Source organism: Malus sylvestris, chromosome 6, assembly GCF_916048215.2.
Source record: "Malus sylvestris chromosome 6, drMalSylv7.2, whole genome shotgun sequence".
NCBI lineage: Eukaryota > Viridiplantae > Streptophyta > Magnoliopsida > Rosales > Rosaceae > Malus > Malus sylvestris.
This window is the reverse complement of record NC_062265.1, coordinates 2,501-24,798: the sequence shown is the minus strand read 5'-3', so window position 1 is coordinate 24,798 and position 22,298 is coordinate 2,501. Positions and strand designations below refer to the sequence as shown.

The 22,298-nt window shown below is 40.8% G+C and overlaps 3 protein-coding genes across 4 annotated transcripts; 1 reads left to right on the top strand and 2 right to left on the bottom strand.

Annotated features, from left to right (window-relative positions):
• Positions 1-1,805: 1,805 nt before the first annotated feature.
• Positions 1,806-7,812, bottom strand: LOC126625854 (probable cellulose synthase A catalytic subunit 5 [UDP-forming]). The gene is made up of 14 exons (XM_050294964.1): positions 7,600-7,812; positions 7,165-7,351; positions 6,831-7,027; positions 6,567-6,678; positions 6,261-6,438; positions 5,803-6,069; positions 5,365-5,710; positions 5,144-5,281; positions 4,931-5,056; positions 4,539-4,751; positions 4,153-4,441; positions 3,191-3,387; positions 2,756-3,104; positions 1,806-2,648 (listed from the first exon to the last, which is right to left on the bottom strand). The coding sequence occupies exons 1-14, from the start codon at positions 7,708-7,710 to the stop codon at positions 2,062-2,064; spliced, it is 3,297 nt and encodes a 1,098-aa protein (XP_050150921.1). The 5' UTR covers positions 7,711-7,812; the 3' UTR covers positions 1,806-2,061.
• Positions 7,813-12,164: 4,352 nt separating this feature from the next.
• On the bottom strand, positions 12,165-13,039 carry LOC126627234 (uncharacterized). Its single transcript, XM_050296686.1, has 2 exons — positions 12,447-13,039; positions 12,165-12,273 (listed from the first exon to the last, which is right to left on the bottom strand). Exons 1-2 carry the CDS (start codon positions 12,898-12,900, stop codon positions 12,233-12,235), a joined length of 495 nt encoding a protein of 164 aa, XP_050152643.1. The 5' UTR covers positions 12,901-13,039; the 3' UTR covers positions 12,165-12,232.
• Positions 13,040-14,187: 1,148 nt separating this feature from the next.
• LOC126627036 (uncharacterized protein At1g76660-like) lies at positions 14,188-17,521 on the top strand. 2 transcript variants are annotated; one of them, XM_050296458.1, is made up of 4 exons: positions 14,188-14,686; positions 15,388-16,564; positions 17,095-17,311; positions 17,402-17,521. In XM_050296458.1, exons 1-3 carry the CDS (start codon positions 14,648-14,650, stop codon positions 17,307-17,309), a joined length of 1,431 nt encoding a protein of 476 aa, XP_050152415.1. In that variant the 5' UTR covers positions 14,188-14,647; the 3' UTR covers positions 17,310-17,311; positions 17,402-17,521. The 2 variants fall into 2 exon arrangements, with proteins under 2 accessions (XP_050152415.1, XP_050152414.1); XM_050296457.1 differs by having other exon boundaries at positions 17,095-17,521.
• Positions 17,522-22,298: the final 4,777 nt, after the last annotated feature.

Sequence of the window (22,298 nt, the reverse complement as noted above, 5' to 3'; positions counted from 1 at the left end):
CACACCCAACCCAACAAAATCCCACCCAAAGAAATTCTATTTCAACAAGAATTTGGTATTTTCAAGTATGGATCTTCTCTTTGTGAACCCAGGAGAAAAACCCAGAAAAAGCCTCTCTCGCGACCCCTATTCCACGAAAAGAGAAGAAGTTAAATTAGAATCGTTCTTTAATCTGTCTTACCCACCTCTCTCTCGCTACTCAATCTCTCTACATCTATCACAATTCTCAAATAACGAAACAAGAAGTTTAATTAAAGCAAATTAAGAAACAAGTGACTTCCATCTTCAAGAAAAGCTGAAAAGTGTGGATTGAGGTTTCAATAATCTTGACGAGATCTGGGGCATAAACCATTAAATCAAATTCTTCCTCCTCTGGGCCATTTCGAATTGGACCAGAAAATGCAAACTCGAAGCGGGTGGAGGAGACCCAAATCCTCCCAATTTTCCAGAAAATTATAAAGTTAAAAAGGTCGTACCCAGTGCACAAGGCTCCTGCTTTACGCAGGGTCTGGGAGAGGTGAATGTCGGCTAGCCTTACCCCCATTTATGGAGAGGCTGCTCCCAAGTCTCGAACTAGAAAATTATAAAGTTAAAAGAAAAAAAATTATTCAGATCAACTAATATTGGGTTTCTTTTATGAACCCAGAAAAATTGGGGTCTCTTTCGAGATGAAAATAAAACGGAAATAGAAAAGGAAAATCAAAAGGAAAAAGGAAGAAGAAGGGAAGAAGAAGAAACGGAAGGGCAAAGAAGAGGCGGTGGGTCTAGAATCTGGACATAGAGGATGAGATAACTCGTAGCAGCATCCCAAGATAGACTGCGTCATCGACCGGATCTGGTAGGACGGTTTGGTGGGTTCGTGCAGAGGAGAGAAGGGAGGGAGAAGAAATGAGGGAGTGAGGGACGGACAGACAGGCTGAGTCATCGACTAGATCTGGTAGGACAGTTTGAATTCCGATTTCAGAAAATCCGTCTAGTTGCACTCGTCCCACCATGCTTTCAACCTGTCCTTGACCCACAGCCGCCAATGGTGACTCGATTCTACTCCCGGCTTACCTATTTCGACTCCATCAGCTACCGCCGACATCGCCGCACAAGCGGTGCTTCTCGATTTTCTCCGCTTCATCATTTCAGATTCTTCCACCTCCGAGTAGCACTCCTACAAATTAGAGTAGTAATCGAAAATGGCCTCGTTCCTCTCCTTATACGTCCCTTCTATTAACGATGTGTCGTCATTCGGTGCCATGTCGTGGTCGAGCTCATCCTGCTTCACCTGCTCTTCGAGCAACGACAAGAAGGCGATGTCTTCAGCTGCTGGAGGAAGATGTAGATGGTGATTTGCAAACGACAACCATAACAAGGAAATTAAGGAAGCAGGGATAGAGGTTGTCAGGTGGGGAAGATAATGGGGTTCTGGGGATGAAGGGATGTTGGGTGGGGGTGAGGAAGATGAAGGGGTTCTGGGTTTTTTTTTGTTTGTTTGTTTTTGTTTTTTTGAATTTTTTTAATAATTAATTTTTAATTTCCACGTGGATCTCTTAATGACACGTGGCACCCAGTCATTGTCCCTATAGGTGCCATGTCATCAGTTAACGGCATACTTAACAATTTGACTAACAGATGTATGAGACTGTCCCAAAATTAACACTTTAGATATGACTCTGGGACGAAAAAAACTTGATGTACTAAATGTTGAAAACCACGAAACATGAGGGTAGTAAACAGTCTTTTACCCTTGAATAAAATATGCAGATTGATATTCATTTTTTCATTCATTATTTCGTTAAATCTAATTAGTTATCCAATTCAATTAAATCTTAAATAGGTGAAACCAATCGTACAACAATAACAACAACAAAGTCTTTTCCCACTATGAAACCAATCGTAACATTCCACAAAAATGGTTTTCGCAGTTAAAAATGACAACAACAATACACAAATGAGGTGTGTTTCATCCATTTATAATTTGTATGGTTCATCATCAATTTACCCAAAAAATAGCCACTGTAGACTTGGCCGGTACACAAGGATTGGATTGGAATGGGACCTGGGTGTGTGCTGTTAATTGCAGTCTAATCCGCATTCCTCCAGGGTTGGGTCATCTGACTTGGCCAAGAACGGATCAACCCGAACCCATAAAAGCGAAAAGATGGAAGCCAGCATTATTGACCACACTATAATGATTGTAGGAGTCCTGTTCTGCCTACCAAGCAGACCCTTGAGGAAAGGATAGAGGTGAATGATCACCCAGAACGCAAACAAGAGCTTACCTAACAGTGGCCCCCATGACTCATAACCGTTGTTTATTGCATTCGAGACTCCGGCAACTACTCCGATCAAGTTTATAATAAGCAACGTGGTTGGTGGGATGAGCAATGTGGTCCACTTAAATGCATACAGCTCTGAGAAATCCGCGTCGTCCCCTGCTTTTGATGTCACCGTAAAGTTTGTATCAACGCCGGCTAGCACCTTTAGAATCCCTTGAAACACAGCAAACAAATGCGCCGACACCCCGCCAATCACCCAAAACTGCTCATTTCTCCACCATTCGTCGATGCCAACTCCACTCCATCTCATTTCCAATACGCTCGTTGTAAAAATGCTGATGAAAAGAGACAGAAACCACAAACTAGCCACATTGTTCAGCTGCACACAAGTAAAAAAATCAAAATTAGATGCATATATCATCGCCTAGGCAAGCAAGCCAACAAGTAGATGAGGTCGGTTTGATCCATCAAACTGTATGTTTATATCTCTGGAGTGATGAACTTTCCTGTTAGCAGACATACAGCAGGTAGAGTGCAATAAGCAAGAAGTGGAATTGATGTCCACGGGTACACAGTAGCGTTTATGTAAGACAGACGCTCCAACCACTTCAGACCCCCTCCATACCCATACCAGAGAGGGCAATACCTGCTCAAGAATATTTCAATTGATCCAAGGGCCCACCGAAGGACTTGGTGCAAACGATCGGAAAGATTAATGGGGGCTGATCCCTTAAATGCAGGCCTTGCAGGGATACAGTATACCGATCTCCAACCGTGACAATGCATTTTAAAGCCTGTCAGGATATCCTCTGTAACTGAACCGTATATCCAGCCGACCTGGATTGGGAGGAAGCGTATTGAGCAAGCAAAGAGAAAAAAAAGTTAAACGGTTAATCAACTCATGAATTGGATCACCATCTTACCTCCTTTCCCCATTCTGTTTTATCTTCATAGCCACAACTAATTACATGGATGGCTTCTTTAAGCAGAGATGCTGGCCTACTGCTTTTCAGAGTCCCGCCATCCTCCAGCAAGGTGGATGCAACAAACACCGGAGACTGCCCAAATTTCTTTTCCATCTCATCACCAGATATTAGAGTCAAGTTTTCAACTTCAACACCTGAAGATAAGATGTTCTCAAGTCAAAAAGGAAAATCGAGATTGGTGGGAAACAAGGAAAACTTAAGGGCTCATTTGGATGTGTTTTTAAAATGTCTAAAAGTGCTTTTAGTTAAATTAATTTTGAGTTCCAAAAGTACTTTAAGTGCTTTATGGAGAAACACCGGATATGTGATTCTTGCAGGAAGCACTTAAAGTGCTTTCCAGGATACACTTGGATTTTTACTAAGGATTGGTATCAAAAACACTTTCACCAAAAACGCTTTCAGTCAGTTTAAAAGCACATCCAAACGAAGCATCAGGTTTATCTTTATCCATATTACATAATAAAGAACCTATCTCCACAAAGGTAACAAGTGTGCATCTGCCAACAACGCTGGCAGAAAAGATAATATCAAACCTTCCCTAGTTTAAAAGAAAACAAATCAATCATGATTTATAAAGTAGATTTTCAGACACATTTTCCTAAGTGAGCAGTACTGGAGTTTGGCCTTTGCATTTGCACATGCTGAATGTACACATTGCATTTCAGAATCCTGAAGTATAAAAACAGACAAGCAAATACCAAAGACGGATTGGAAGCTTGGTGAAAAGTGCAGATTGTATGCTCAGAAGTAACCAATTGAAAACAGTTAAAAATTTATGCTTTTGCAATGGTGAGATATTTTCACAAAGGAATCTAGTGCAGTATGCATCCACAGTATAAACTATGCCGTTAAAAATAACTTATTTATTTTCCCTCGTACTGTGGAAGGCAAGGGATTACGTTTATTGCTCTCTTCGACACCCTCCTGATCAGAGACATTTATCAAAACTATTGTATCTTCCTTCCTGGAATTTCTCTTCTTTTCCTGCTTAGGTTTATTGGCCTTCTGCTTCCTTTTTCCAGAAAAACAGTTTCCGCAACAGCACCAGTTTGGCAAGCAGTTGCATGTCCTAGTTGGTGGCTTCTTTGTTTTTGGAGCATCATAACCATAGAGAGCCTGCCTTGTGAAGACACATCCAGTCCCAACATAGATAGGCCCTTGGATCCCATCCAAACCTTTCATGTTAATCTGTTATTGGTGATGATGACTTAGATGTTAACTTTGAAATAGAAGAAAAATGAATGGAAAAAGCAACAAAGCAGTCTCACTGTCTAGAGATGCTTACATCAAAGAACACTGTGTTTCGGTTGGCATATCTGTCATGCCTATCAATACCATCAAATCTTTGTGGGAACTGGACATAGCACACTCTCTTTCCTAGCAACGGATCCATCATGAAACACATTGATTCTCTAAGAGCCTTACTATTATTGATGTAGTGATCACAATCCAAGTTCAACAAGTAAGGCGCATTTGTTAGAACAGCAGAGACTCTTACCTGTTTTGACATAGAAGATGACAAGAAAATGAAACTCCAGAGTAAAAGGGGAGGGAGAGAGAGGGAGGGAGGGAGGGAGAGAGAGAGAGAGAGAGAGAGAGAGAGAGCACATAGTTCTATCAACTGCTATTGATATGGAGCTCAAGAAGCCTCTTTTTCTCCCTTTCAATTTAACTTACCAAGGCATTCATTGCTCCAGCTTTTTTGTGGTGATTAAATCCATGTCTTTTTTCTCTAGAAACATATACCAGGCGTGGTAATTCTTTCCCATCTGTGTCATATCTTCCACTTTGGCCAAGAAAAACCTAAAAAGGTGCATATAACTGTTATATGCCAAAGTGCATTACAACTTTACATGCACAATAAAGAAATCAAATTCCCGTGTGACAAACCTGAATCATCCCAGGATGATCACGAACATTATTTCCAGGCCATGGAGTTCCATCCTGCATCGTCCATCCTTCTTCTGGAACCTTCTGAGCTTTAACAACCAATGCATTTATTCGAACTTTGAACTCTTCATACTCTCTCTGCAAAGATAGTGACAAGAATATATACTAAGTTCTCTGCAATGAGTGATGAGGAAGTATCCACTGTCAGTAACCCTCATTACCTTCATTGCTCTTCGTTCTTTCACAAATGATGGAAGCACCTTATCTTTTAGATAATCCATCTTTTCTGCAAAATACCATTCAGGTGCCCGTGGTTCTATGCTAAACTTCTTGCAGAAAGGGACCCACTTCGTAGCAAATTCTGATGTTTCTGACAGTGCCTTAAATGTCAACATAGCGGCACCATCATCTGAAACATAACAAGAGACCTTGTCAACAGGGTAGTCCACCGCTAGAATAGAAAGTACAGTGTTTGCAGTCACCAAAGGAGGCTCCTTCAGCGGATCAACTGTACTGACATAAATATCAACTGGACAAAGTTGTGAAGGTTGGCCTTCCTTCTCGTACCTGGAAAAAGGAGAATTAGCATGAATTGTGATAACGTTCACAGTCGGACCAAAAGGAAAGTTACATTAACATGTGATAATCAAATGGCTTACCTCAGGGATAATCTATCCAGATAAGTTTCTCTATCAATGGGAAACCACTTTGGGAGCTGATCAAGAATCCATGAAACAGCAAACCAAATCTCACAAATTACTGAGATGAGCCACAATGCATATGCATCATTTACAGGATGCATGACCCGATAATGAAAGAAGAATCCAAGGGCAACAAGTCGAATAATGATGATCATTCGATAAGGGTTGATTTGTCTCGATGGAATAGGCAACTTTCTTGACAAGGGCTGTCTTGCCTCATCCATTCTGATCCATGAGTGGCACAAAGAATTTTCATTGATCAGCAATCCTTGGATATTTCAAACACTATGGTATAGGAAATAGGAAATATTAAAACTAACTTTATAGTAGAGAAAATGCCCTAATTAAAATGATTAAATGCAGCAAGTCACAACCTCAAAAGACATGAGCAATGCTACATGCATAGGAGCACTTACAGTGGTACATCAGGGCCATTGTCATCATCATAGTCCCAATCTTTGGCACCATTTTCATGTTTCATCATCTGTAATTTCTCTTGTTTTTGCTTCCAACTCTCCATCCTCTCCTTCCAAGCAACACTACCGTAGCCATAAGCAGCCATGTCTTTGAAAGGATCCATGGCTCTGGGTTGTACTGCCAAAAAGGTAGATGCGAAACCATTCAAGCTAACAAATAGAGGGCGAGTACCCAAGATGGGTAAGTGTGAGAGTAAGGTGATTGAATTTGGGGCATGTGAATTTCGTGAGGAGTAAGATGTTTACCTAGAAGGACAGGGTCTGAGGAAGGAATGGGGTGTTTCCTTTTTCCTCCAGCAGTAGTTCCCATGAAAGAAGGGATCAAAGCATGTTGTTCAGGAGGGATATCATCATCAGCCTGTGCGAAAAACTCACAACCATTAAAAGAAACAAGCAAACAACTAAAGAAATAAGGAAAGAAAAAAGAGTGGTACAGCCGGGAAGTATGGATCAATGAATTAAGAAAGCAATTTTACACAACTGAGCGAATTCAATTGAATTTGTGAGTACCATTTGACCGTTAGTAAGGAGTGAAAGTTGGGACATGGGATGAGAGTAACCAGAGTCAGAAGTGCAACCATAGCTCATGTGGCCGTCTGCAGAAAGCGCATGTTGCATATCTTGTCTGCTCCTTGCATCAAAACTGAATTCGTACTCGAGATCATCGATGCCTTCTTCTTCTTCATCACCCTGGACCCTGGCACACCCTGCCGGCCAAAAAGAACATCGGTGAGACTAATTAAATAAACTGATAAAGTTGTATAAATGATTTAATTATTCATCAATGGTATAGTACTACAAGTAGTAATAGAATTGGTTTAGCGTTTAGGTAATAGGTATCCACCCTTAAGCCTTTTGAAGCGGGTCTTGCACTTAGGACAGAGTTGGGTACCCTCACTGCGCTCGTATTCATAGCAAGTTGGGCATATGGGAAAGGCACACTCGTTACAGGCGACGAACAGCTCTCCGTCTGCAGTTAGGCCTACATCGTCTCCACAAATCTGGCAAATCTGTCCCTTCAACACTTTGGCCTGCACAATAGCAGAACCAACACATGCCAGTTGATTGCCGACCAAATAGTACAAATACAACGAGTCATTCGTTCATAGGTCACATTAATTTGACAATAAATTAGTTCATCAGTGAATGAAAGAAATGATTAAGTCATAAATTAGCAATGAAAACATGCATGTATAAATATGAAAGTGAAGTAGGAGGTAGCAAGTGGGAGGAGGAAGAGGGAGGGAGGGAGGGAGGGAGGGCAAAGAGCATTATTTACATTTAGAGCAGATGATTCCCCATCCTGACGTTCACGATCACGATCACGGCAGATGACCACAAGTTCATTCAGGTTGTGAGATCCCGCAACTAAACTACCACTTACCTCCATTTCATATCGAAATTCAGAATTTGAAAATTGCAATATTGCTGCTCTGCTGCTATACTATTACGTACTATACTATCAGGCCGATAGTAGCTAACTATAGACAGCTACTTAAGTTGATGTCTGCATTTCAATTATAAATGCAGTAATAATCAACCGCTCATCCTTTTTGAAGTGACTTAATCAGAAAGAATTCAGATAAAATTAAATAAACAAACAAAATCTCCCTCCCTCAGATCCTTATATATAGTTACTCAACCAGTTAACAACCATGAACTCAATCTCTTCTTCTCCTTGGATGGTCTTGGTGGATCATGTTAATTGTTGTGGGATAAGTTGTCTTCCTCGTCTTATCAATATCTCTGCCGCCACACACAGCTCATAGTGAGCCTCGTACACTCATACTACTACAGTAGTACTATTCCTAACGGTAATAACTAAGAACTGAGTCTGCCTGTTCAAAACTAAACGAAACTGTGAGCGTTAGTGAATATTGATAATCGCATTCGCCCGGCATCAGCTGCAACATTAATAAACCAAACACAAAACGGACAACGGCGGGATCAACAACGACAGATGACTAATCACCGATTAAACCAAGGCCTATTATTTCACATGACCTTAAGAAATCAGCCACAACTCAACAACCACTTTCATTGTTCTTGTCTTTTTTTATTAATTTTATTTTTACAGATATTATTAATTAAAGAAACTGAAAAAAAAAGTATAACAAGAGGTCAAGAACAATAATAAATAGCAAATATTTGCTCTGATTGCTAGAGTTTTTCTCTTTAATGTCACAGTACATCAAGGTCTCACTCTTCGTCTGTCAATAGTGTAAATTAAAATTGTAAAGAACAATTACAAGAAATATGAAAAATAGAAGAAATTCCAATGACAGTAGGAATCACAACCAAGTAAACTACAATGAGTGTGTTCAAATTAATGTAAATATATAAGGAGATAGAAAGTAAAGAATAATATCGACAATTTTAGCGATTGACGATTGCAAAAATTGCAATGTCGTTAAGAAACATTTCGCTGTATTGTTGGTGTTTGTAATTTGTTTTTATTATAATAATCTTTGAAATTTGCCCAAGACAACATAATGCTTGAAATATGTATTTATTGTTCTTAGTGCGAGGTATTTATAGGTTTACTGCCCTAACGAAGAAAGGAAGACATGCTAATTACACCAAATTACATGAGATTAACAGGATTACATGAGATTACGTGGGATTAATATCAATTAGGAATCCTAGCTAAAGAATGAGAATCCTCTCCAGATCATTTTTGTGAGGATCCTCAAATCGTGTCCGTTTATCGTACATTGTACAATCAGTTTTCGTCAGGTACGATTTAAAAGAATTGTGCTCAATTATTGAGCTTCTTTTCATTTTCTGTTTATATAGAACTTTACAAGTATAGTTAATTAGAACTTTACAGGTATAGTGAATATTTCACATGGATACACTGCATCAATGTTTCTGCATCTGAGTATGGGCAGCATTTGTTTAATGCATGCGTGGGCAGCATTTGTTTAATGCATGCGTTGAGTGTATTGCAGAGTCATTCACATGGGCAGCATTTGTTTAATGCATGCGTTGTATGTATTGCAGAGTCATGCAGAGTCATTCACAACACTTGGTTTATCACACCCCCGCAAGCTGAGCGGTTGCCGGCGAACGGGAAGCTTGGAAAGAAGATAATTGAAACGATAAGTGGACAGTCCTTTGGTCAGGAAATCAGCAAGTTGATCTTGCGTAGCAACATAACCAACTTGTAATTCCTGGCGTGTGACCTTTTCCCGAATGTAATGATAATCGACTTTGACATGGCGAGTGCAGGCATGAAAGACAGGGTTTGAGGCAAGGGAGATTGCAGAAATATTATCACACCACACCTTTGGAGGAGATAGATGAAGATGCAGGTCTTTGAAGAGCTTACGAAACCAAGAAATAGTAGCTGCAGTTATGGCAAGTTGTCTGTATTCTGATTCTGTGCTAGAGCGAGACACTCCTTTTTGTTTCTTAGAACTCCAGGACACAAGGTTTGGACCAAGAAATATACAGTACCCGCCAGTGGATTTGCGATCATCCGGATCTCCTGCATAATCAGAGTCGGCAAAGGCAGTGAGGGTGAGAGGTCCAGGTTTATACACAAGGCCATGATCCGGTGTGGACTTCAAATAGCGAAGTATTCTTTTAACAGCAATCCAGTGTGTTGTGGTTGGTTGATGCATGAACTGGCAAACCTGGTTGACAGAGAAGGCAATATCAGGACGGGTGAAAGTGAGATATTGGAGTGCACCCATTACACTCCGGAACTTAGTAATATCTTGTAATGGTTCGCCGTCATATAAGCTGAGACGTTTGCCACTGACTGCAGGAGTGGAGACAGGTTTACAGTCCACCATGTTTGTACGTTGAAGCAAATCAGAAATATATTTAGACTGTGAGAGATGAATGCCATTACTAGAGCGATGAACCTCCAAACCCAAAAAATAATGGAGAGGACCAAGATCTTTCATTGAAAAAACCGAGCCCATGTCATTGATCAAGGTGTTTATACACTGAATGTTGTTGCCTGTGATAAGGATGTCATCTACATAGATTAATAAGTAAATACGAATTAAACCATGACAATACACAAAGAGAGATGAATCTGCTTGGGAGGCCACGAAACCCAGGTGTTCCAGATGATTAGAAAAACATTGGAACCATGCCCTAGGGGCCTGTTTAAGACCATACAGAGAGCGCCGCAATTTACAGACATGTGTGGGATATTGAGGATCAACAAAACCTATAGGTTGTTTCATGTAAACTTCATCAGATATTGAACCATGTAAAAATGCATTTTGAACATCCAGTTGGTGTATAGGCCATGAAAAATGAACAGCCATAGCAATAATAAGGCGGATGGTTGAGTGTGTCACCACTGGACTGAAAGTTTCTCCATAATTAAGACCTGGTTGTTGATGAAAACCATTGGCCACAAGACGAGCCTTAAACATGTCAATCGACCCATCAGACTTTCGTTTAATACGAAAAACCCATTTATTTGGTAATACATTCATGGTAGGATTATAAGGTACCAAAGACCATGTGCCCGCCCGTTGTAGGGCATTGAATTCATCAGCCATAGATGTCCTCCATTCTTGAAATTTATTGGCTTGACTGTAGCAGGTAGGTTCAGACATAGCAGTGATGGTGGAAGTATGGGCATACTTAGGGTTAGGTTTAGAAATGCCAACTTTTGCACGTGTAACCATAGGATGGATGGTTGGGGGGGGCTATAGTGATTGGGGTTGTCGAAATGGGAGGGAGTAGTATGGTATGGCGGGATGAGTGTAAAGATGATTGGATGGGAGAAGAAGTAGGAGTCAAAGGGTGGGTGATAGAGACGGGTGAGGGAAAGTGATTGTCTGAAAAAGTGTTGGAATGGGTGAGGGAAGTATGGGATAGAGTAGGATGAGATGGCGAATTTTGTGGGGATGGAAAAGTGAGTTCAGATGTCCCAAGAGGAACAGGATTGCTATCATGCAGAGAGGATGAGACGGGAGTAACACTGAGATTGTCATGAAATGGAAAACAATTTTCATCAAAAATAACACGTTTAGACATGAAGACACGACCTGTGCATGGGTCAGGACATCTATACCCTAATTGATTTTGAGAATAACCTAAGAAAACACATTTCTTGGAACGAAAATGCAATTTGTTTGACATGTATGGACGTAGGTATGGAAAGCAAGCACACCCAAAAACCTTAAAAAAAATCATAAGATGGTTCTCGATTAAACAATTTTGTGTATGGAGAAGTTAATTTCAAAACTTTAGTTGGCAGTCGATTAATCAAAAAATTAGCAGTATGTAGAGCTTCAGCCCAATAGGTTTGTGGCATGGATGCATGAGCAAGAAGAGTGAGACCAGTTTCAACCAAATGACGATGTTTTCGTTCTGCCATACCGTTTTGTTCAGGATGGTGAGGGCATGTATATTGATGATGAATGCCATGTTTTTCCAAATAAGATTTGAAAGTTTTGTTAATATATTCTCCTCCACCATCCGTTTGAAAAGTTTGGATTTTTGTTTGAAATTTATTCTCCATTTCAGTTTGAAATTTAATAAATGTTGAGAACACATCAGATTTTAGTTTTAATGGATAAAGCCATGTATATCGTGAATAATCATCAATGAAAATCACATAATAGCGAAAACCAGAAATTGACAAAGTAGGGGACGTCCATACATCAGAATGAATAAGTTGTAAAGGAAAATGAGAAATAGAATTTGATGGGGAAAATGGCAATTTCTTGCTTTTGCCCAGAGGGCATGAATGACAGACAGAATTAAAATGGTGCCTAGTAAGAGGCACTTTGCTAGAGGAAGCTAAATGCTTTAAAATAAATAACGAAGGATGACCGAGTCTAGAGTGCCAAATACGATCATCAACCTTGACTCCCATGCATGAAAACAGTCCATGTCTTTTAATGGAATTAAAACTAGAATAAGGATAAACACCAGTGTTACTCCGGCCTGATAAAAGGATCCTTCCCGAGCGGATATCCTGAACACGGAAGAAATTAGGATGAAAGACAAAGAAACAGTCATTGTCAGAAGAGAATTGATTGATAGATAATATATTTTGAGAGGCATCAGGGCAATATAAAGTATTTTTAAGAGTATAGGAGCTAGTAGGAGAGTAAATAAAAGAGGTGCCTATGTGGGAAATGTGCAAACCTTGACCACCATTAACACCACCGACTTGATCTATGCCTGTGTACTCCTGTGCATTTGTAAGTTGTCCAGGATCATTAGTAATATGTGTGTTCGCTCCAGAGTCCAGAAGCCATGTTGTGGGAGCATGAGATGCAGACTGGGGTACACGGGTTGACTGTGCAGCAAGGGCTGTGAGACGAGCACTTGGAACACGACCTTCATAAGAACTATTCATACGGTTGTAACAGTCAATGGCAGAGTGACCATTACGACGACAAATCTGACAGCGAAGTGGTGGACGATCAGACGAAGAGGGACCTGCACCAAGGATACCGCCATGGGGACGTCCTGGATTAGGAGCAGCAGCAACATGTGGGCGAGCCTGATTGCCACTACGAGGATGGACAGCACCACGGCCTCCACCACGGGCAAAGCCTGCATGAGCAGTCTGCCGACGTCCACGATTAGCAAACATGGCAGTCAAGACAGGAGTGTCTCCAGACAAATTGAAGGTAAGGTGACGAGCTTCAGCATTGAGCAGCAGTGCTTCCAAAGCAGCATACGAAATAGGATTTTCTCGGGCTTGAATGGAGGCGATTGTGTTCTCATACAGTGGTCCAACATTATTCATGATCGTGGCAATTAAGTCCGAGTCAGCAATGGGAGAACCAGATAAGGCTAACTGATCAGCCAAGGTGTTGAGTTTGTCCAAATAATCGGCAATACTGAGATCACCACGCCGGAGATTGAGAAGTTCCCCGTAGAGTTGAATAACACGATTGTGGGAGGAAGGTGCATATCGGTCATGTAAAGCCTTCCAGGCCTCGGCAACACTAACACATTTGACGACAACATGCATAACAAGAGGAGAGAGAGAACTAGTCAGCCATGATAGAACTATCTGGTCAGTTTGGATCCAAGGTTCGAAGAGAGGATTGATGGTGTCAGTGAGTTGACCATCATCATTCAGTTGATGAGCAGAAGGGCACTGAGAAGTGCCATCAACATATGGCATCAAACTGCGACTGCGAAGAAGGGGAACAAACTGGGCACTCCACAAGGGATAATTATGGCGATCAAGTTTTAGAGGAAGAAATGCAGAAACATTAGTGAGGGCAGCGGAAGAAGACATTGTATTTGGAAGAGAAATATGTCGTAAGACTTGGAAAAGGGATGATACCATAAAAGAATTGTGCTCAATTATTGAGCTTCTTTTCATTTTCTGTTTATATAGAACTTTACAAGTATAGTTAATTAGAACTTTACAGGTATAGTGAATATTTCACATGGATACACTGCATCAATGTTTCTGCATCTGAGTATGGGCAGCATTTGTTTAATGCATGCGTGGGTAGCATTTGTTTAATGCATCTGCATCTGAGTATGGGCAGCATTTGTTTAATGCATGCGTTGAGTGTATTGCAGAGTCATGCAGAGTCATTCACAACACTTGGTTTATCACGGTTCATGTTTAACTTTAAATAAAAATATTTAAAATAATTTCTAACCGTACGATGTACAATAAAAGAATACGATTTGAGAATCCTCAAATCCTCACGTAGAGGATGCTCGTTCAAATAATATTAAGCAGCAGGTCTAACTTTGCTGGCGTCTTTCTCTTTCCGTCATGCCATTCTTGTCTTACAATTCCTTCCTTGTCTTATTAATCCCTCTTCCCTAGTAACTAAAAAGTAGAACGCACCGTTTGGTTTTCTTTTATTTTGTTAGCATATTATAAAATCAAAAGAAAAGTGAAAAAAAGAAGATGAGAGGTGTGAATTGTCAAAGACTCGCAGGCAGTCTCAGTCGTCTCTCTTTCCCTATCACTTCACTTGGATCTTTGCTTTCCCTTTCGCTTTTGTCTTTCCCTGTCTTTGATCTGCACTGCATTTCTCCCTTTTTCTTCCATTTCCCATTTTCCATTTACAATTGGGAATGGGAATGGGAGTGGCATCGGGATCGCATCCTTGATTGATTGTTTCATCCTTCACGTTGAGACTTCATATTTTCCTTATATTTATCCAATTTTAAAGAGACAAGAAATTGGTCACTTGAGAGTGAGAGTGGGAGTGAAACAAACAGAAGCGGTGGTGGTGGGCGGCGGGTGGTTCCTGGTGGCAGTCAGCGGCGTCTGCTGCTCCTGATTTGCCGGCATAAGGAGTGCTGGAGTAGCGCAAGAGTAATGAGCTTGTAGTTGAAAAAGCTCAACACACACTGCTTTAATGGGGTCCGAGCAGCACAGATTCCCTCAGCAGGAGCTGGTAATCCTTCTCTCTTTCTCCCCTATTACCTCTTTCTCTCTGTAGATATGTTCTGTTTGATAAAGAGAGAATAGATAGACAGTCTTGACGCTGGTTCTGCTCTTTGATGTACGGGGGAGTGAGGAGAGGAGAGGAGAGTGTTAGATCTGGGGCCATTTTGCAGTGTTTGGGTTTTGTTTTGTGGGTTTCAGTCAGATCTGGGGATGACGTGACTTGATTTGCATCGTGTGGACGGATCTGCTTTAGTAAAATATAAGTTAGGATGTGCATGTTTCTTGCTCAGCGAACACTTTCCAGTTACAACATCATACCCAATTTTATCTAGCTGCGGTTGTCATTATCTCTCATATAATGCGACCGCGTGCTTCCAATTTCTGAGTGTTGTTATTCATCAATATCCATATATACCAATGCATACCAATGCATTATCCCCAAAAAAGTGAGAGGAGTGTTGTTATTTATCTAGTATCTCTGACTCCTTGGTTTTCCCATAATTTGTTGCTTGGATCACAATCTATACCAATGCATTATCCCCAAAAAAGGCCTTACAAATTTTGATTTCCTTATGCATTTAGATGTTTGTTGCTTTGCATAGTTAAATGGAACGGATGCATAACATCCAGAATGGTTTCTGAGTTTGCTTTTTTATATTTGAGACCAATTTTCAATCTAACTGATAATGCCCATTTGCATTTTTACAGAGAAAGAGATGGGGAGGATGTTGGGGTGCATTTTCTTGCTTTGCCTCACAGAAAGGAGGAAAGCGCATAGTGCCTGCAACTCGCATTCCTGAAGGCAATGCATCAGCAAATCAGCCAAATGGACCCCAAACAGTTGGGCTGACCAACCAAACGACGTCACTGGCTCCTTCTCTTCTAGCTCCGCCATCTTCTCCAGCGTCATTTACAAATTCGGCCCTTCCTTCAACAGCGCAGTCTCCTAGTTGTTTCTTGTCTGCCAACTCACCTGGAGGTCCTTCATCCACCATGTATGCCACCGGGCCATATGCCAACGAAACACAACTTGTCTCTCCTCCTGTTTTCTCAACCTTCACAACTGAGCCGTCCACTGCTCCTCTCACTCCCCCACCAGAGTTGGCTCACCTAACTACTCCATCTTCTCCAGATGTGCCATTTGCTCGTTTCCTCTCATCTTCTGCAGACATTAAAAGTGCTGAGAAGGCCAATTACATTGCTGCAAATGATCTTCATTCAACATATTCACTCTATCCTGGAAGTCCTGCTAGTAGTCTCAGATCACCAATTTCAAGGGCATCAAACGATTGTTCATCATCATCTTTTCCTGAGCATGATTTCCCCCCACATTGGGATCCGTCAGCTTCTCCCCAAAATGGTACATATTCAAGGAGGGGTTCTGCCAGGATGTTTGGGCATGACACAGCTGGAGCTTCTGTGGCATCTCAAGACTCAAATTTCTTTTGTCCTGCTACATTTGCACAATTCTATCTGGATAATCCACCATTTCCTCATGCTGTTGGAAGGTTAAGCGTATCCAAGGATTCTGATGTTTACTCTACTGGTGGGAATGGAAGTCAGAACAGACACAATAGAAGTCCCAAGCAAGATGTGGAAGAAATAGAAGCGTATAGAGCATCCTTTGGGTTCAGTGCTGATGAAATTATCACCACAACACAATATGTGGAGATTTCTGATGTAATGGAGGACTCGTTTACCATGACACCTTTTCCCTCTCATAAATTACCTACAGAAGAAAGTATGGAACCGCCATCTGTCATTGAAGGACTAAAGGCACATAAGACAAAAACAAACTTGCAGAGTCAGGAGAGTCATAAATCTGAATCAGATCTTGATGAGGGTGGACGTTGTGACCTGCTCATGTCGTGTACTGGATCCGAAGGTGAACTGTTATAACTTTTATCTAAATGTCTCTATTTTTCACTAGTTTTAAAATCAAGTAGGTAATGAAGTAAACAACTAAATAAACCTAGTTCTCAATTAAGAAAAGTCACTGTTTGACTGCTGGTACTGCTTTTTCAACCTGAATAAATCACAAGCCTCTAATCTATACATGTTTTCTAAGAACCGGATGAAGTATTAATCTCGTTTAAGTGTTATTCTAGTAAATCTCTTTCAGCTTCATTCATGTACATCTAAATAAGTCCTATTCATTGATTGATTTCATTTTCGCGAAAAGTACTGGAATTTATGCTGTCGGTGCCTTTCATTCTTCTTTATCGAGATTTTGGAGGCATGGGTGCTTTTGAAATGGAAGAAAGTCAAAGGGCAGACACAGAAAAGTAATCAGGGCGAGAGTTCTGGGGGATGAATGAGTGTTTCATCTCACTTGAAGTCTCTCTCTTCCCTTTCTTCCCCCTCTGGTTCCTCTTTTATTTTTAGATAGTAATGTTCCTTTCTTGTATGACTCAGATCACAAATCATGGAGGCAGTCTGGTGATGTCTCTCGATCAAGTACGCCTGGAATCCGCATCGTGGCCAATGAAGAGGACATTTTTTCAAAGATGGGGTCTTCTAAATTGAGCAGAAAGTATCAGATGGGTCAATCTAGCTCAGATGCAGAAATTGATTATAGAAGGGGAAGAAGCTTACGAGAGAGAAAAGGAGAATTTGCGTGGAATGACTAAGAGTAAGCAATAAGGCGCATTATTAGTTGTTTCACTTGTATTAATTTGATGTTGTGTTTTTGCTTACGCTTCTGTTTGGTGTTGTGTGATAGGTGGAATGATCTAACCGATTATGTAACCTGTTATTTCAATGGTGTGTAATCCGGTCTCTGTGATTGATGAATGCTGTTGCTGTATGTGAATGAAACAAATGGTATATGTGTTCGGTGAAATGTGGTTAGATATTTACACACACACACACACAGAGACCTTTTATGCAAAGGGATATCCATTTAAAAAAAGAAGAAAGGGAATTAGGTGTGGGGCTCACTTCACTCCACATCAAACTTCAATGATCTGAACCGTTTATTTTGTAAGTCTCAATTGATAAATCATTCTTGCAAAAATTCAATTCAATACGAAATTATTTGCTCATTTAATTATCAAGATAAAATTTCATTGTTTGTTATATAACAAAGTATTCGTTACTTTTTTTGAACCCAATAAGATGTTTTAAATATTTTCGATTTGATTAATATTTTGTAAGAATGATCTATCAATGTAAGTTGAAAAATAAATGGTTCGGATCGTTAAAGTTCGATGTGGTGTGGGCTTCACAATTAATCCTTATTTAAAAAAAAAAATGGAGATCCATTTTCTTAAAGGCTTCCTATAACCCTTGCCGCAGCCCTCTAAACCTTCCAAATCGTCCAATACAGGTAAGGTTAGTTCAAATGGTACCCTAAGATACAAACACACAAAAACGACTCTAAAACGACTCTTTTTGGGTTTTTTCAAAACTTTTCTAATTTTTTTTTCTTCAAATTTTCGTATTTTTCTTTCAAAACACATTAAAACACTTCAAAACATAGTAAAAACACTTAAAAACAATGAAAAACAACTCTAGTGGTGCTAGGTGGTAAAATCCTACGAAAATCAATGAAAAAGACTTTGTTTACCCTCCCCATTTAAACCAAACATTATTCTCAATGTATCAAACAAAGACTTACACGTAAGCAAGCAAACAACACAACTAACAAACATGATAATTATGGCAAAGTAAAAGTAATAAAGAGTAGAGTTTAGGAACGCAAATCTGGTTTTTTGAGTTGGAGATTTCTAGGTCTTCTTTATTTGAATGCATGGGTTGCCTCCCAATAATCGCTTGCTTTAACGTCTTCCAGTTGGACGATACCTCCTTTTAAGCTCCCCTAGGGTCCACAACATGAAATTGATCTTTGAATGGAAGGTGATACATGAAATGATTCGGTAATGGTTTAAATTCTAGAGAGGGTGCCTGAATCATGAACAACCTGTTAGTAGAAAATGAAATTGAAATCTGAGGGGGTGGCTTACCTGTGTGCTCCTACAAGAACTCAAGGACAAACACCACTTCTTTGAAAGTTTTAGGAACTTTGCGCTCGGCCTGATTTGGTGTAAAGGTTGTGACTTGTCCTGTGTCATAAAATCCAACTTCTTTGGGGTTGGTTGTCTGAAGTGCATCCTCTTTGATGAATTCTTGATATTCCCAAGCCATTTCTTTCTCTTGAACCATTCTTCTTGTTGTACAAAGTTCTTTGAACAATTGAACACATTCTGGAACATGATTTGTTGTACCAAGAATCAGGATATTACTTTGCAACTTTGGAAGGGCTTCCAAGATGCCTTTTTCACTCTCTTCTTCCTTGGAAATTATGAACCTGCAAGGGATAGGGACATTTGGTGGAATGGGGTTAGAAAGAATTGAATTTGGAACAACCTTACATGAATTGGATGGCGTAGGAGCCTTAGAAGGCTGCGACAAGGGGTGTTCTTCCCTTGCGGTGACCTTGTCCACCTCTTCTTCTTCTTGCAGCAGCTGTTCATCCACGTTATGGCTGTGTTTGGACGTTTTTGGATCAACTCCAACCTCTATACTACTTCCTAAGATGATAGCTTCAGCGATTTCAAAATCTCCCATTGAATTTACAATAGTTGAACTAGGCAGTTTGCCTTATTTTCTAAACTGTTCCATGAACTCCGCTACTTGCCCTATTTTCTTCTTCAATTCGTCTACCTCTTTAGCTTGATTTTGCATTTCTTTGTTTACATTTTGTACTCCCTGCGTCAAAGAGATGAGTAATTGAATAACTTTATCATTATCCAAAGACACACCTATATTAGGTTGGAATTGTTGTTTAGGGTTTAGGATTTAGGGTTTTAGGGATAAGGGGTTTAGCTTTTAGGGTTTAGGGTTTTAGGGTTTGAGGGTTTGAGGGTTTGAGGGTTTGAGGGTTTGAGGGTTGAGGGTTTGAGGGTTAAGGGTTTGAGGGTTGAGGGGTTGAGGGTTGAGGGTTGAGGGTTGAGGGTTGAGGGTTGAGGGTTGAGGGTTGAGGGTTGAGGGTTGAGGGTTGAGGGTTGAGGGTTTAGGTTTAGGGTTTAGGGTTGAGGGTTTTAGGGTTGAGGGTTTAGGGTTGAGGGTTGAGGGTTGAGGGTTGAGGGTTGAGGGTTGAGGGTTTAGGGTTGAGGGTTGAGGGTTTAGGTTTAGGGTTGAGGGTTGAGGGTTTAGGGTTGAGGGTTTAGGGTTGAGGGTTGAGGGTTGAGGGTTTAGGGTTGAGGGTTAGGGTTGAGGGTTTAGGGTTGAGGGTTGAGGGTTGAGGGTTTAGGGTTTAGGGTTGAGGGTTGAGGGTTGAGGGTTGAGGGTTGAGGGTTGAGGGTTTAGGGTTTAGGGTTTAGGGTTGAGGTTTAGGGTTTAGGGTTTAGGGTTGAGGGTTTAGGGTTGAGGGTTGAGGGTTTAGGGTTGAGGGTTTAGGGTTGAGGGTTTAGGGTTGAGGGTTTAGGGTTGAGGGTTTAGGTTTAGGGTTTAGGGGTTTAGGGTTTAGGGTTTAGGGTTTAGGGTTTAGGGTTTAGGGTTTAGGGTTTAGGGTTTAGGGTTTAGGGTTTAGGGTTTAGGGTTTAGGGTTTAGGGTTTAGGGTTTAGGGTTTAGGGTTTAGGGTTTTAGGGTTTAGGGTTTTAGGGTTTAGGGTTTAGGGTTTAGGGTTTAGGGTTTAGGGTTTAGGGTTTAGGGTTTAGGGTTTAGGGTTTAGGGTTTAGGGTTTAGGGTTTAGGGTTTAGGGTTTAGGGTTTAGGGTTTAGGGTTTAGGGTTTAGGGTTTAGGGTTTAGGGTTTAGGGTTTAGGGTTTAGGGTTTAGGGTTTAGGGTTTAGGGTTTAGGGTTTAGGGTTTAGGGTTTAGGGTTTAGGGTTTAGGGTTTAGGGTTTAGGGTTTAGGGTTTAGGGTTTAGGGTTTAGGGTTTAGGGTTTAGGGTTTAGGGTTTAGGGTTTAGGGTTTAGGGTTTAGGGTTTAGGGTTTAGGGTTTAGGGTTTAGGGTTTAGGGTTTAGGGTTTAGGGTTTAGGGTTTAGGGTTTAGGGTTTAGGGTTTAGGGTTTAGGGTTTAGGGTTTAGGGTTTAGGGTTTAGGGTTTAGGGTTTAGGGTTTAGGGTTTAGGGTTTAGGGTTTAGGGTTTAGGGTTTAGGGTTTAGGGTTTAGGGTTTAGGGTTTAGGGTTTAGGGTTTAGGGTTTAGGGTTTAGGGTTTAGGGTTTAGGGTTTAGGGTTTAGGGTTTAGGGTTTAGGGTTTAGGGTTTAGGGTTTAGGGTTTAGGGTTTAGGGTTTAGGGTTTAGGGTTTAGGGTTTAGGGTTTAGGGTTTAGGGTTTAGGGTTTAGGGTTTAGGGTTTAGGGTTTAGGGTTTAGGGTTTAGGGTTTAGGGTTTAGGGTTTAGGGTTTAGGGTTTAGGGTTTAGGGTTTAGGGTTTAGGGTTTAGGGTTTAGGGTTTAGGGTTTAGGGTTTAGGGTTTAGGGTTTAGGGTTTAGGGTTTAGGGTTTAGGGTTTAGGGTTTAGGGTTTAGGGTTTAGGGTTTAGGGTTTAGGGTTTAGGGTTTAGGGTTTAGGGTTTAGGGTTTAGGGTTTAGGGTTTAGGGTTTAGGGTTTAGGGTTTAGGGTTTAGGGTTTAGGGTTTAGGGTTTAGGGTTTAGGGTTTAGGGTTTAGGGTTTAGGGTTTAGGGTTTAGGGTTTAGGGTTTAGGGTTTAGGGTTTAGGGTTTAGGGTTTAGGGTTTAGGGTTTAGGGTTTAGGGTTTAGGGTTTAGGGTTTAGGGTTTAGGGTTTAGGGTTTAGGGTTTAGGGTTTAGGGTTTAGGGTTTAGGGTTTAGGGTTTAGGGTTTAGGGTTTAGGGTTTAGGGTTTAGGGTTTAGGGTTTAGGGTTTAGGGTTTAGGGTTTAGGGTTTAGGGTTTAGGGTTTAGGGTTTAGGGTTTAGGGTTTAGGGTTTAGGGTTTAGGGTTTAGGGTTTAGGGTTTAGGGTTTAGGGTTTAGGGTTTAGGGTTTAGGGTTTAGGGTTTAGGGTTTAGGGTTTAGGGTTTAGGGTTTAGGGTTTAGGGTTTAGGGTTTAGGGTTTAGGGTTTAGGGTTTAGGGTTTAGGGTTTAGGGTTTAGGGTTTAGGGTTTAGGGTTTAGGGTTTAGGGTTTAGGGTTTAGGGTTTAGGGTTTAGGGTTTAGGGTTTAGGGTTTAGGGTTTAGGGTTTAGGGTTTAGGGTTTAGGGTTTAGGGTTTAGGGTTTAGGGTTTAGGGTTTAGGGTTTAGGGTTTAGGGTTTAGGGTTTAGGGTTTAGGGTTTAGGGTTTAGGGTTTAGGGTTTAGGGTTTAGGGTTTAGGGTTTAGGGTTTAGGGTTTAGGGTTTAGGGTTTAGGGTTTAGGGTTTAGGGTTTAGGGTTTAGGGTTTAGGGTTTAGGGTTTAGGGTTTAGGGTTTAGGGTTTAGGGTTTAGGGTTTAGGGTTTAGGGTTTAGGGTTTAGGGTTTAGGGTTTAGGGTTTAGGGTTTAGGGTTTAGGGTTTAGGGTTTAGGGTTTAGGGTTTAGGGTTTAGGGTTTAGGGTTTAGGGTTTAGGGTTTAGGGTTTAGGGTTTAGGGTTTAGGGTTTAGGGTTTAGGGTTTAGGGTTTAGGGTTTAGGGTTTAGGGTTTAGGGTTTAGGGTTTAGGGTTTAGGGTTTAGGGTTTAGGGTTT

Coding starts and splice junctions, on each gene's coding strand:
- LOC126625854 (XM_050294964.1), bottom strand. CDS start 7,710: ATGGAGGTAAGTGGTAGTTTAGTTGCGGGATCTCACAACCTGAATGAA. Junction 5,711..5,802: donor CTGGATAGATTATCCCTGAG/GTAAGCCATTTG, acceptor TCCTTTTTCCAG/GTACGAGAAGGAAGGCCAAC. Junction 5,282..5,364: donor AAGAACGAAGAGCAATGAAG/GTAATGAGGGTT, acceptor CTATCTTTGCAG/AGAGAGTATGAAGAGTTCAA.
- LOC126627036 (XM_050296458.1), top strand. CDS start 14,648: ATGGGGTCCGAGCAGCACAGATTCCCTCAGCAGGAGCTG. Junction 14,687..15,387: donor GATTCCCTCAGCAGGAGCTG/GTAATCCTTCTC, acceptor GCATTTTTACAG/AGAAAGAGATGGGGAGGATG. Junction 16,565..17,094: donor GTCGTGTACTGGATCCGAAG/GTGAACTGTTAT, acceptor TGTATGACTCAG/ATCACAAATCATGGAGGCAG.
- LOC126627234 (XM_050296686.1), bottom strand. CDS start 12,900: ATGTTTGCTAATCGTGGACGTCGGCAGACTGCTCATGCAGGCTTTGCC. Junction 12,274..12,446: donor TGGTGTTAATGGTGGTCAAG/GTTTGCACATTT, acceptor TTCCGTGTTCAG/GATATCCGCTCGGGAAGGAT.